Below are 14,965 nucleotides of genomic sequence, written 5' to 3'. Positions count from 1 at the left end.
AACAAGCTGGGGGGGTTGATTAAAAGAAGTACAAAATGCGGACAACTATCTGACAAAAGTCTCCGGAAGAAAAGTAACATTTATTATTTCATTTTCAAAATGGTGAGGTGTACTTTTAATATTACACTGATAATAGAGTGTGTTTCCTGTATAGGGAAGATCCATCTTTTATATGGGTGACCATGACTTTCCCCTCCCTCCCTCCCTCCCTCCCCCCCCCCCCCCCCCCCCCTCCCTCCCTCCCTCTCTCTCTCTTTCTTCAGATAAGGTTTAGTGGTGACAGCGAGGCCCTCCAGGCTGGCCAGGTATCAGTGAAACAGTGAAACACAAACCCATACCCCCCTCTCTCTCCTGAACCCACCATCCCTTCCTCACCAGAGACTACATTACTGGCACGTACACGGTGGAACGGTGAAGAGTGAAACGGGGACCAGAAGGGGGAGACGACCGGCACGGAGCCACGCCTCGTCAGGACCGATCCACGCGGAGGAGCCCCCCGAGACTCACCGACCAAATTACTTGAGGAAAAGCAAACGGAAATACAACGCGCTGCTCAAGAACACGAAGCTACCGTTGAGCTTTTCTGCCTTCGATCCATCTATCGATCTACAACGGATCAAGCTACAACAGATCAATCTACAACCGATCAATCTATATTAGTGTCACTGACCAGTTTTACTCTCGACACACGACCTCGTTGGGTGTGTGTCGCTTTCAACCAAAGCGTCTTCAGTGTCATCGGTGCGTACTTTAGCATGGATGGTCCCGTTGGGAAGTGAAAACCAATGGTCTACATGCTCCACACAGGACCACTTAACAAACAGGCTCGGCTCTAGGGGTAAGTCTTAACTACAGAACCAGCTGGTCATTCATATTTGGGCTAATGTGACATGACTTTACATCCAGCGTATATTGTTGTGGTTGGTTGGAGATGAGTCCGAGCATGCGTTGGTGTTCACTGGCTAGAGTCCCCTCTGCGCTTTTTAGTTTTAGTTCATTACTTTATCAAGTTAACACTAACCTGACACAGACACTAAATAGGAAACACGTTTATAGTATAGTCTCTTTGTGGCTGGTTGGCGTCTCTGTTGTTTAGCCAGCATTCACACCACGCCGCTCTGCTCTCGGGAGCAGGTGGAGGAAGAATCATATGGTATCAGGTGAGAGGCACCGCCCCTAAAAACCCTAATAGTCAAATAGCCCGATGCCTCTAGGCTGGCCTGGGACAGTGCATGGGGACTGCCAATAGCATGGCACAAAGCTCATTTGGAAGTTGTAAGGCGGAGACAAATGCTGAAGATGTTGACGGTAGGATTAGTCCAATAAGATATAATATTCCATTATGAAGTCACTATATAACCACCGCAATGCCTATTTACCTCAGGAATTAACTGAATGATTTAGTTGTATTGATTTGACTATGACTTTTATTGAATGACTCATTCGGTAATGACTTAACAAACTACCCCTCAGGTTACAATGAAGGAAACTCCACACATTCACAGATCTTCCCAACCTGAAAGTCATCCCTTATGGTTTGTCTTCAGCCTCCCAACTGAATCCCAGCAGCACTTGCCTGAGCCTCCTAACTTCCCGTAGACAATACTTACTAAAATAATTACTTTACTACTCCCCGGGGGAAGGTCAGTACACTATCGAAACTCTCAAATCAGTTCTGCAATGTGTTGTAGCTCAATAGGGAGGTGTAGTCTGACGTCACTAGTTTCCCGCGCGGTCCACCCGTATAGGGATTCATCATTGGGAAAATTTATTATCGGCTATTGTAATAATTCTGCCTCGTGAACATTGGCAAGCTTTCCATTTTTGCACAAAATGAGTTCCCTTCTATCACTAACATTATTGTTTGAGCATTTTTGGTTGAAATAAAGTTAGTTATAACGTTTTTAATTTATCGTTAAAAAAGAACTACACTTACCAGTGCTGTCGCCCAATACAGCCAGGAGTCTACGCTGTGGTGACGTCAGTCAGCAGCGCCAAAGTGAGTGTAGTTCCTCAGTGAACGAAAACATAAACGTTATTATTTCGCTACTTTTACGATTAATTGCGAATTTTTTCATGTTGAGCTATAGATTGTGGATGAATACACACATAAAGGTACACCATGCCAATGTTCATGCTTTATTTGTTTTAAACAAGACGATTTAGAAATGGGTCCATTGGAAATACATGGCAATTTCAAGGAGGGTGGACCGTGCGGGAAACACCAATGACATAACCACTACACCTCCCTATAGGCCAGGGGGGTGGAGGTCACACCTCCCTATAGGCCAGGGGGGTGGAGGTCTGTCGCTCTTCAGGGAGGAGACTCACCAGCCGGCATTGTCCACCCCTCACAGTGTCTCTCCTCCTCTTAACCAGCGCACTTTAAACTTCAACCACCCCTTATACCATTCAACCCACCAGGCTAGCAAACAAGCATAATGAGCAAAAAACTTGGTCAATTGCAAAGATATTGTTCAGATATTGTTCTGCCTGTGTCAAATTGATGGAATATTCTTAACACTTTGAGTGCCACGGACGCGTTTTGTCGTTAGTTCATGCCGCCAGTTGAATGCCAGCAACGCTATATAGCGTTTGTTTGTCGTATTTTTTTTATTATCGATTTGAATTCATATTTCATCAATCGAGCCTCACGCTAGTGCTGCAGACTCTGAGCTCCATTGGGAAAATACCGCCCCCTATCGTCTCTCCCTGTGTAACTGAACCCCATTGGATTAGACTGATGGGGGGGGGGGGGGGGGGGGGGGGGGGTCCAGCCTCCTCATTTTACTTCTCCAGTGAGGCATCTGAAGAGACCCAAGTGATCGCCGAGCCGGAAAACGTGTGGAATACATATTTACAGTACCCAACGCTGAATCAATAAACACGATCGATATTTGGAATGGCGATCAGGAATTGGAATAATCTTTTTGGAGAACATCTGATCTGAGGTAAGCAATTTATTTTACCAGTCTTGGGGTAATCGGATCTGTTTTGACCTATATATCAGCGTGTGCCCCGTGTGTGTGTGTGTGTGTGTGTGTGTGTGTGTGTGTGTGTGTGCGCGCTGATCAGGAAATGAGAGAATATATTTTTCAGATCGCTTATATGTGCATAAGTACACATATACTATCGATAATCTAGCGTTTATTGTATCTCTCTTTCTCCGATTTTTCTCTGTTTTCTCCCCGTCCCAATTTAGTCGTTGTGCCAATTCCCCCCCCTCCCCTACCTGGTTGTTGTGCGCATGTTCTCCTACTGGTCGGTACAAGGGAACCCTGAAGTATCCGCACGCTTCCTCCGACACGTGCGGCGACAGCCAGTGGCTCTCTTCTCACCTGGCAGCGAGGGCTCTCATTGGTGAAGTGTAACGCGTGGGAGGTCACGCTGCCTTCCTCAAGTCCTGCCTCCGCTGAGCAAGCGCCCAGACCTGACCTGTAGGCGTCGCTGTCCACAACGCCAGTTTCCCACCCACGGCTTCCCTCCCCCTAACCCAGCCAAACGAGTTAGTATAGCGATCAGCCCAAGCCAAGGCAATGCTGACTCCGGGAGTCGAGACCGCAGCCTCTTGCATTGGTGACGAGCGCAATCTCCGCTACGCCACCTGACCGCCTAATCTTGCGTTTATTTGAAAACGATTCATAAATAGGCAAAAAAATGACAACGTTTTTTGTGTATGCCAGAATATTCCAGTAAATGCCGTTTATCACGGAATCTATATATTTCCCTGAAAAACAAGGGTTTTTCAAAATGCTATAAAACGAAAATGAACCGATAAAAAGAAAAAAAAATCGTTTCAACAATGTTGACTGCAAACAAGTCATTGATAAACGACGGGCAGATTAGACACATAGCCATAATTTAAGACAGAGATTATGCGTTCACAACGCTATCATTGAAGTGGGTGCTGGCATTCAACCATGTTTTACCATGTTAACAAGTGGCAACCAAAGTGTTAATGGCAGGTGCAACCCAGAGCTTTTGACCTGTTAATTACACTGAGTATATTGACATGCATATTAATATACTGAATACTAGATGACAGCCTTGTTAAGATCTTTAGACAGGTTAAGGTCTAAAGATCTTACACATCCTGAGTATACCCGTATATACATGAGAAAACTGAATATTGTGAGTATTACTGTGGAAAGGAACTCGCTTAACCCTAAATCCAACCAGTAAACGTGATGAGGTGTTTATATGCCTCAGTATTCCAGCATATCCCAGAAATCATATTTGGGTTTTTCATGGTCTCTTATCGCGGCTATTGTAGACTGGACATGACCGTAACATGCACGAGTATAACTCATACTCCCAATATCCCGAATGATATCAGAACACATACTCAGGTATCCTGAATAAATACAACCCACTGTACTAAGAGATTCAATAGATACTGTATGTGCATGTTTTATATTTTGGATTCACTTTGGTCTAGATTCCCAACTCTGCTGTGCTTGAAAAACTATTTCCCCCCAAACGAACTCTTTGCCTGAATCCAGCGGACTTCTGATGAACAAGGATCCACTGTGTTTCATTGGTCGGTGGTCAGTAGGGAGGCTTTTGGTTTTGCTGTGTTTCCTCTTGACACAGAAGTAGTGAGACTCTGAAGCTTGTGTTGTGTTGTAGCACAGTGGTTCTCAAGCCTGTTCATATCGAGGGGACCCCCGTCTGAGAGGATTGGACTTGTGTCATGTGATTTAGTACTGAATTCCATACTGTAGTTTAGGGGATAACAGTTTTGACCTGGTGGAGAGAATGGAACCTATGATAAAACATTTTTAAAAGCCTTCTCTCTCTTAACTTCTAGTGAATTAAATAATACTGAAATGTAACAATTCTGCTGGGGACCCCCTGGTACCACCTCAGGGGCCCCCTGGAGGTCCCCGGACCCTACCGCCTTGAGAACCACTGATGTAGCAGGTTTCCATTCTGAACTTTAACCTCCAGGCTCATTTCAGTTTGTCCCAACTACTGAGAAGAGGGACCTTGAACTTTATGAAAAGGAACCTGGGAAACGGTCACCTTATACTCCTCTTTACTTGCTCTTTTTATTCAATCAACCTCCTCACTGTACACCGTTCTCCAGATACAGACCACAAAGGAGATCTTTACTCGTCAAGGAACCTTTTTTCTTTTGGATGCTCGGTCGGGACGTCAGCGTTTTCATGGTTGGACTGAAAAAAAGACTGCAAGTCACAAAGTAGCCTGTTACTTTTACTCCGAACTTTCACCCGGCTGACAAAAAAAAAGTATGACATCACTGAATCTCTTCGAATAAGAGCAAAAACGACACTTTCTCTTGGTTTTTATCTTCATTCTTCTGTTTTCTACATCCTACAAGCATGTAATACTTTAACTGAAACTACTAAAGGAGAGTTAAAAAAAAAAAAAAAAAGACTGCAAGATATTCCTAAAATATTAATGTTATCTGTATTTGTATTATTTTTTGTTGTCCAGATATTTTATTTTTTATTATATTACCATGAGCTCTATTGATAATATGAACATGACCGGTTTTCCTTTTAGATGAGAGATTTAAATTTGGCTGATTTATTGTTTTAAAATGAAGGGAAAATGAAAAGAAAAAGAAAAAAAGGTGTAATTTTGTTGTAGTTGATCTTCTTGGGTGGTGGGGGAGGGGCAGTGGGGGGAGGGGCAATGGGTGCTTGTGGGTGGGGCTTATTGCCAGGGTCTTGATGGAAACCCCAAACTAAACGAATGTTGATAAATAAAAATAAATAAAAAATGTAAAAAGGTTCATATGTTAGAAGCTTTAATAAACACTTTTAAATGTTATTTCATTGTCTCCAAAACAATGTCAAGATTATTATCCCTCACCCTCCCCAGGCCGACAGTGGGGAAATGCGCGCAGCGACCAGGAAGGGAATTGGCATAACGACTAAATTGGGATGGGTGAAAAATACAGAAAGCCCAAAAATAAATACAATTAAAAAAAATCATTTAAAAGAGTATTATCCCTAACAGTTCATTTGACATTTCTTGTACCTAGAAATACGCCTATATGACATACATTTTGAGATGTTTAATATTACCGTACTTTTCGCACTATAAGCCGCACCTGACTATAAGCCGCAGCAGCTAAATTGAATGATGTGTACATATATAAGCCGCACTGGACTATAAGCCGCATGTGTTTTAATGTTTAATTACCATATGTAAGGAGTGGAGCCTGCGGCTTAATTTGACTCAACACGGGAAACCTCACGCGGCCCGGACACGGAAAGGATTGACAGATTGATTGCTCTTTCTCGATTCTGTGAGTGGTGGTGCATGGCCGTTCTTATATTGAGCTTTAAGTTCCCACCTCTACAGAGAATGACTCCCATTGGGACACAATAGTGTCGGACAAATAACATTAACTCATTTACAAGTTGTATTAAGTTTAGCAAATAAGGGAACAGATAAATAACATTTCAATGCAGTAAAAAAAGGAATATTTTGATTTTCGGGTTTTGTCCACATAATATAAGCCGCACCGTTATATAAGCCGCAGGGTCGAAAAATGGGGGAAAAAGCCGCGGCTTATAGTCCGAAAAGTACGGTATTATGATACACACTGATGGTTTTTGAAAACATTGAACATTTCATATTTAGATATAACCATCTGGTTGTACTTCCCTCATATTGACCTTTTCTACCTATTATCTTAACATAACCACTAATTTAGTTGCCTCTAACTTATAACCTCAAAATCAAAATAGCACCTATACAATTATAACATGTTGACTTTGACCCTCGACAGCTTTAACCTTGTCTACAGTCTCATTTGTACCCCAGAACCACCGCTTGTGGCTTGTTTGTTTTCCAAATTCTTCTTTTTCATCAACGTCATCATCATCTTCCTCATCTTTTTGTATTATTATTAGTATTATAATAATGTCAGTGTGATGTATGTCATTGGGGTTATTAAGTGGATCTTGACACCTCCATGACACTCGGCAGTATACCCTGATGTCCCAGATCTACCCCCCCTCCCTCCCCCCAGAACCACCTACACTTACTAATAATCTATGCTTAAAATGGGCACTTCACCAAAAACAATGCTGATTTATTTTGCACATAATGTTACACATATCCAAAAACTCAGTTTAGCACACATTCATTTAGTTTGACAAGTTATTGAGAGTAAATTAGTTTGAATATGACCACCGGTGATGTCATCAGCGACATTGAGTCCTTGTGTTGTTAATTACAGCCCAATGAAATGATATGTAGCAGTCCCCATAAGACGAGATCTATTTTCTCTATCTACGTAAATTTCATTGAGCTGTAATTAACACAACACAAGGATTCAATGTCCCCGATGACAAATGGTGGCCATTTACTCTTGATAACAGTCAAACGAAATGAATGTGTGCCAAATAAATCGGCGTTCTTTTATAATTTTTTTGATGAAGTGCCCCTTTAACAAAATGATGCAGGCCACAAGAGCCACTGACGCAAAGCTGCAACGCTAAAGAATCATAATGTGTCAGCAATCATATTGTGTCAGGAATCATCATTTGCAAACGTTGTAGAAAACGTCTATACTTTTTTTGGTTGTTTGTATGCTGTATGTAGTGCTGTGCTGCGAAGGCTCTGCGAGACAGAGCCCAGATGGCTGACGAGCATTGGTGACCATAAAGAATTGAGGAGTAACGTTAAAAAAGAGGTACAGGATTATACAAACACATGTGTAATGGTATTACAATAATCTGATTACAAAAAAATAACAGTGATCTGTTACAGTTACTGTAAAAAACACAGTAATCATATCGCAGACACTTAAAAACAAATGGGCGATTACTTGGATTACCGGTAACCACACATACACACACACACACACATTAGAAGGGGGAAAAAAAGTTTCGATTGTAAAATTACAGACACACTTTAAAAACACAATTCAAATCGCAGTCAGTAAACTTAAATAAATAGTTTTACTTCATATTCAGCTGATTTTTTTAAGGCTCTGCAATCCAAAAGTACGCTGAACTGATTCTATCACCGTGTTGGATCGTAGTCTAATTCCTTGGAATACATCACAGATTCACCGTGGTTCATACAGGCCTACTGGAGGCCAGTGGGAGATGAGGGGGACGACACGTGCTCAGAATGCGCCGGTGGAGTGTAACTAACTTGAACTGTTCATGTATTAAACCGTAATTTCTCACAGGATATGATGGCCATATCCTCTCCTTCATTTAGCCTCCCTCACAGATAACGAGGGTTTAGGTCATCCGTGATCTGTGATCGATTACACTTTTGAGAGCAACCCACCAGTCGCCGGTCAAAAAGAAATAATCGGGAAGCCGTTTGTTATTTTCTTCATTTGAGTCCCTCAGTCACAACTACCGCCTGCAGTCAGAAAAATGGTTGTATTGTCATCTTTGGTGTTGCTGCATTTCAATGGCTGTCCTTTCTGCGCCGTTCCTCTTCAGCGGATTCCCACGTGTGTCGTCTTCGGTGGTGACAGAGGCAGCGATGTTTCTCAGTGATGATACGGTGTGGGATTCCATGCCCGGTACCAAGTCCTGAGAGGAGAGAAAACACATACTGTATTTAAACACGTACCCACAGAGTAAACCCACTTAAAGGTACAGTAGCATCTGTAGTGTCGTCAAAATGGCGACCTCTCTAGGCAAAAAAAGCCCATTTGTTTAAAGTTTTTGGGGTCGCTACTCCTGGCCACGCCTCAGGATTTGCCAATAGAGATCTGGAGAAATTCAAGTATAATATTATGAAGAGGAAGAGGACAAACGGAGATGATCCATCCATAACATAAGGTGCGTTTTCACCAGACTATGTTGGATTCTAGTATTTTCAAACAGGCTGTTTGGATGTAAGTTCCTGGATGTAACGTATATATAGAGTAGTATAGGCGGAGCTATTTGCTATAGTGCAGGTTGGTGACTGTCACTCAAAGTGCATTGCGAGTATGGGCGGAGCTCAGCCAAAAACAGCTTGAAATCTTGAAGTGCAGAAAGTCCTGCTCTACAGTACTTGATTAGAAATACAAAACAATGAATCTTTTGGAGAAAAAAAACGTACAGATGTGTTCCATAGACACACAGGAATTGTGTACTTGCCCAAATAGTGAACGAAATAGTACGATAGTTACACAGCCAACACCGTTTATATACGTTATTGGGCGCCAGCGGTTAACACCAGTGGTGCAGTGGTGGTCCCACGCGGTACCACGTCGACCCAGCAGTTTTCTGAGCAGAAGTACGCGCACGGATGTGCACCCGCGCGCACACAAAAATGCGTTCACAACTTTCACTCGACTCGTCGCGCCGTGCGCCAAGTACCCGGCACTTATCTATCACCTAGTCTTTGCATAATAATAGGATACCAATAGCATAACGAAGAAAGAGAAGTGCAAAACCAAAATACAAGCCCTGTACCAATTGGTGGGGGTTTGCTTGAGCTGTGGAACCAAATGGTCCCGACTGGAAGTATGAGACATTTCGTTGTGCTTCATTCAGAAGGAAACCGTAAACTGTAAGTTACATTGTTAATTTAGTTTGTATTTACTTTTCTAGTTTAAGTTAATTCAATTAAAGAAATTGTAACTACAATATTGTATCTACAATTACATTTAAAACATTGTTTGTTTTTCAACCATATCTGTTGACAATATAATTTCTTTATATATTGAAGGCTACATCCTGCTACCTTTTTCAGCTTCTCTATTTCAAGGCAATAATTACAAAAACTAAACTAAAACTAGTCATTTCCTATACAAACATGTTTCCTACTATTTATGCATAATAATCATCTGTTCTGTGCGCACGCGAGGGAACATGTATGCGCATGCACGTGGCGTCATTTAAACAGCGTACAGGCAGTTCTGATATTACGACTGCACCCCTGGTTAACACATTGGACGCCAGACCCGAGATAAGTCGGGTTAACTCGCCATCGCTTGAGCACCAAACCCGAGAAAAGTCAGGGTTTTGGTCATTATTTCTTTTATTCGCTATTTCCATTCATAATTCATCCATCCAGCCTGATGTTATCATTGGGAATGGGTCTGAGATCTCAAACGGCCAATACCGCCACCTAACGCCTTGCGGCCGGTATTGCACATCATTGGAATCCCTCTGGCTTGGGCTGTGCATCGATCTAAGAAGTCCGGTCCAGGTTTTCCTTCTCCGGCATGAGTAACATTTATAACACATGGATTGGGGAGACTCGAGCACCGTGGATTCATGTGTTTTGGTGGATAACGTTGGACACACGACCGCGATCAATATTTGGAATGGCGATCAGATAATTGGATTATTCTTTTTGCAGTACATCATAGACGAGGTAAGGACTATATGTTATCAATCTTGCGTTGATCCGATGATTTCTTCGCCGCGATTGCAGCGTGTGTCTGTGTGTGTGTGTGCCGTGTCACGTTGGCTGCGATCAAAGCACGGAGGGCCGGCTTCCCCCCCCCCCTTTTCATGCATGCATGATGAAACATAATACCGATAATCTAGCGTTGATTTCAGATTGATTCAATAATCAAGCGAGAAATGGCACGATTTCTAATGAAATGCATTGAAGCGCTGTTTGCTGGAGTTTGCTGGGATTACACAGGATCACTCTAAAACAATACTCATATTCACCACGGTATAAAACGGAAATGTATGGATGAAAAAAGTATCTGTTTTTTGCATGTTGACTGGAAGAAACTCACTGACAATCGATGTAGTTATTAGATCCATAGCTATAATATGCAATATAGGTTTAGCACTGCAAACACCGGAACTTATTCCCATTGAACAGAGCGCTGGCACACAACGGCCCAACACCCATAACGACCCCTGGCACTCAAAGTGTTAAGGACCAATAATGTATATATACGTTTTTGGATCGTTTTTTGCTTTTTTTTTCGATTTTAATATTCTATTCAATGTCACGGACCCGTATGTTGCCGTTAAAAGGCATACTGGGACACCGAGGGTGCAGTACCGGCCAGATCCTGCTAGTAGGCAGTATCGAGAGTGCAGTAAACCCTGTTCCAGACCGGGTGTTACTTTTAAACCGCTCCAGGTGCAGTTTTCTAGTACAGGGATGCCTTGAATTGCATTGAATCGTTTTCTGGACAATCGATGGATATGTCATCACACACATAATAAACCTCTCCATAAAACAGGGACACGTCCCCAAGGACTTCAAAATTGCGAGAGTAACACACCTGCACAAAAAGGGCAGCAAATTAGACCCAGGCAACTACCGCCCTGTTTCTATCCTTACATCCATCTCGAAAGTCATGGAAAAAATTGTATACGAACAGATCGAAAAGTACCTCGCGGAAAAAAATCTAATCTACGAATTCCAATCTGGCTTCAGAACATCCCACTCCACTGACAGATGTCTTCTCTATTTGAACGACCACATCAAACAAGAGGTGGACGCGGGCAAATACTGCGGCATGGTCATGCTGGACCTACAAAAGGCCTTCGACACTGTCAATCACACCATTCTGATTGACAAGCTAAAAGCAATTGGTTTTGATAGTCTTATCAGTGAGCTGGATACAATCCTACCTGGAGGGGAGAGAACAGATGGTGGAGGTAAACGGTACCCTATCCTCCCCCCTCACAGTGAGCTGTGGTGTTCCACAAGGAAGCATACTAGGACCGCTACTATTCCTAATTTATGCAAATGACATGTCGTCAGCTTGTGACTGCAACTTGTTCCTGTTTGCGGACGACTCAGCCCTGCTGGTCTCTGACAAGAACAAGTTACAGGTTGAAAAAGCCCTCAGCTCGGAACTAGGCAAAATCTGCATATGGCTCGCCGACAACAAACTATCATTACACATGGGCAAAACAGAGTCCATTCTCTTCGTTTCAAATAACAAACTCAGCAAGACCGACGGCTTCTCGGTTACAGTGGGTGACAATATTGTCACAAGGAAAGATGAAATTACCTACCTGGGTTCCATCCTAGAGGCTAATATTTCCTGTGACAAAATGGCATCCAATGTAATAAAAAAAGTCAACCAACGAACTCTATTCTTGTACCGGATCTCCTCTCTGGTAAACAAGAATACCCTGAAGACTCTGGCAGGAGCACTCATTCAAGGGTACTACGACTATGCTTGCACCTCATGGTACCAAAGCACCTCAAAGGCACTAAAAAACAAATTACAAACATCTCAAAACAAGCTAGTCAGACTACTGCTTGACCTGACTCCTAGAACCCACCTCACCCCTGCCCACTTTGACAACCTAGGATGGCTTAGAGTAGACGACAGAGTACAGCAACTTGCAATGGGCCTGGTCTACAAGACCACGCGACCAAGGTACTCATGTACATGTCAAAATACTTCCCAAAGGTCAGTGAATACCACGATCACAACACCAGAGGGAGCTCCACAAATCATGTTAAACCCAGATTCGGCTCAAACAAGGGACTAAACACGTTTCGCAATTATGCCACATCAATGTGGAACGCCCTACCCAAAGCTGTAAAGGAATGTGAATCACTACCCACTTTCAAAAACACTCTCAAAGAACACGTACGGGAGACTGTAATTCGAAACTGGCCCCTACAAATGTCCTAACCCAGTTGTACAGTAAATTACCAAGTATGGCTTTGTCAGTATTCCAATGTACAGTGTACAGTGTGTGTGTCCCCCCTACCCCCCCCCCCCCCCCACCTCCAATGTACAGCCCCCACCCACCCAACCCACCCACCCAACCTCCTCCAATGTACAGTTTCTACGTCAAATGTATATACACTCTTTTTCTGGACACTTTTTGTATCACAAACAGTACTGTATTTGCAAATCTGATATGTCATAAATGTATAGATGTAGCAGTACTGTCTATCTGTATGTCATGTATGTCATATATGTTATGATGAATTGAAAATGGGGGACCCTGATGTAAACAAGACGAAAGTCTTTCTCTGGTCTGCATCCCCTTAACAATTGTATGTATTGAGCTGTACTGTACTGTACCCATTCTGCAATCTGTTAATAAACTTTTCAATCAATCAATCAATGTTGTGCTGAATTATGTCGTGGACCAGATGGACATCAGATGGACCAGATGGCGATCAAACATTTGGAATATTCTTTTTGGAATACCCCTGACCACAGGTAAGGGCTATCCGACGTAAATTTCAGCTTTATCCAACAATGTTTTCATACCGATCCAGCTAATCTGCGTTTGTTGTGGTAATAACGAATGCCGTTACTGGCAATCAAAGCATCAGAAACGACCCCCCCCCCCCCCCCCCCCCCCCCCCCCCGCCTTTCATGCATTCATGATGAGACATAATACCTATTATATACAAAGATGAGATAAGATATTCCTTTATTGATCCCCTTGGGGAAATTCAGGCATCATAGCAGCATGGGGGGGAGGGGGGGGTACAGGTAGTAAAACAACACAGTGTACAGGTAGTAAAAAAACAACACAGGCAGTGTAAACAATTTGATCAATATGGTCAATATAATTTACTATCTGACTAGCTGAAGAAATATTCACAGTATTCACAGTGTCACATAAGGTGCAGTATGCATAATAATATACATTTGATTTGGAAATAGTAGCGTGTCCAGGGATGTGCCCTGTAGCCGGCCTCCCAGGAATTAGCCTGGATCATTCTGAAATTATACTTATACAAAAGTTGCAAAACCATGTCTCCCATGTCATGGGGGTGTGTCCCAGATTGAACCAATGCTGAACAATAGGAAATATCAACATTTATAAATATGATGATTTCTGTCTGGAAACACCATCTGGTGACATCATCTCAGGCAGAACATTGTTTTCATAGTGAAACGACCCTCATCCACTCCTGCTGTCATAATAATAACTATTTGTATAGCACTTTCATACAGAAGTCATGAGCTTGTCTGATCTCATGTCAGTCATCGGTGCTCTATTCCCATGCACCTCTATGTACTGTAGATAAGGGCTATATGTCATATAGCGTGCAGATAGTCTCACATGGTCAGACCTCACCGCCTTACGTCATCAGTTCCATAGAGGCCTCTCGCGGCTGGCTACTGCGAGACTAGCATGCAGACTGTCATTTGAGCCCTTCAAATTACAGACACAAATGCAAATCACTTCCTGAACAGACCGTGTCAGTGGGCCTTTGAAGCTGATAGAAATCTTCAGGATAGAAATGCATCATAATATGTAGATTCATAAAATGTGGCTACTGGATCTGGGTAATGTCTTTTATACATACTGTACAATATGTCAACACTTGGTGGTCTAATTAAAACATTTTAGTGGTGGGACTAGGTTTTCTCCATGGTATGCTAGGCTAACCTGATGCACCAGGAAGTTTGTTACGTGATCTTGCGAATCCAACTGCATTGCAAGGTAAGTGCTAGGCTGGATTATAATTAATGCTTCCTCCGGTCCTCCAGGGGGCAGTGTGCACTAGGCTCAGGCTGGATACCATTCATTATTTTCTTCTCACTGTTATTCCCTTCCTTTTGCTTGAGGAGGGAAACTCTAAAACACCCAGATATTTTTTTGATTAAAAAAAAAATTACAAATATATACTTCCCATCTATTTGCTTGTCTCACAGTAATATGTTTGTCATATGTTTCAATGAGCCTGGGTCCCCAGTAGCCTACATGACAACAGTAGTAATATGTTTGTCAATGAGCCTGGGTCACATGACAACAGTAGTAATATGTTTGTCATATGTTTCAATGAGCCTGGGTCCCACAACAACAACAAATTGTGTAGCCATCATCATTAGAATGTTCAGCTGTCAACATTATAATCTCATTATGTGAGACTGAGCACCTGGAAGGGGACTGTTCAGCTGCTATGACAAAAGAGAAGAAGTACAGTCAAGAGGGCCTTTCAGTTTTGAACGGCCCTGTTCTCTTCCCCGTTTGAGCCTGTCCTTGTTGCTACGTCAGAGGTGTACGTTGTTTTGGGAATGTTCCCTCAAAATTCTATCTTGGAATTCTAGAACCAACAT

At 42.6% G+C, this 14,965-nt stretch overlaps 2 protein-coding genes across 2 annotated transcripts in view; one reads left to right on the top strand and one right to left on the bottom strand.

The window, feature by feature from the left end:
• The window catches only part of arhgef12b (Rho guanine nucleotide exchange factor (GEF) 12b), a 172,475-nt gene extending 169,714 nt beyond the window's left edge, over positions 1 to 2,761 (top strand). The window contains exon 38 of the mRNA XM_084320870.1: positions 264 to 2,761. Within this exon, the coding sequence (XP_084176996.1) occupies positions 264 to 274 (11 nt within the window). The 3' untranslated portion in view covers positions 275 to 2,761. The remainder of the gene's footprint in view (positions 1 to 263) is intronic.
• A 4,510-nt stretch (positions 2,762 to 7,271) lies between these two features.
• pou2f3 (POU class 2 homeobox 3) overlaps positions 7,272 to 14,965 on the bottom strand; it is a 49,962-nt gene continuing 42,268 nt past the window's right edge. Inside the window, exon 13 of the mRNA XM_084319969.1 lies at positions 7,272 to 8,537. Coding sequence (XP_084176095.1) covers positions 8,495 to 8,537 — 43 coding nt within the window. The 3' untranslated portion in view covers positions 7,272 to 8,494. The remainder of the gene's footprint in view (positions 8,538 to 14,965) is intronic.

Source organism: Notolepis coatsorum (assembly GCF_963971535.1).
Source record: "Notolepis coatsorum genome assembly, chromosome: 8".
In the NCBI taxonomy this organism is placed as follows: domain Eukaryota; kingdom Metazoa; phylum Chordata; class Actinopteri; order Aulopiformes; family Paralepididae; genus Notolepis; species Notolepis coatsorum.
Note: the sequence above shows the minus strand (reverse complement) of the source record. Positions and strands in the feature narration are given on the sequence as shown.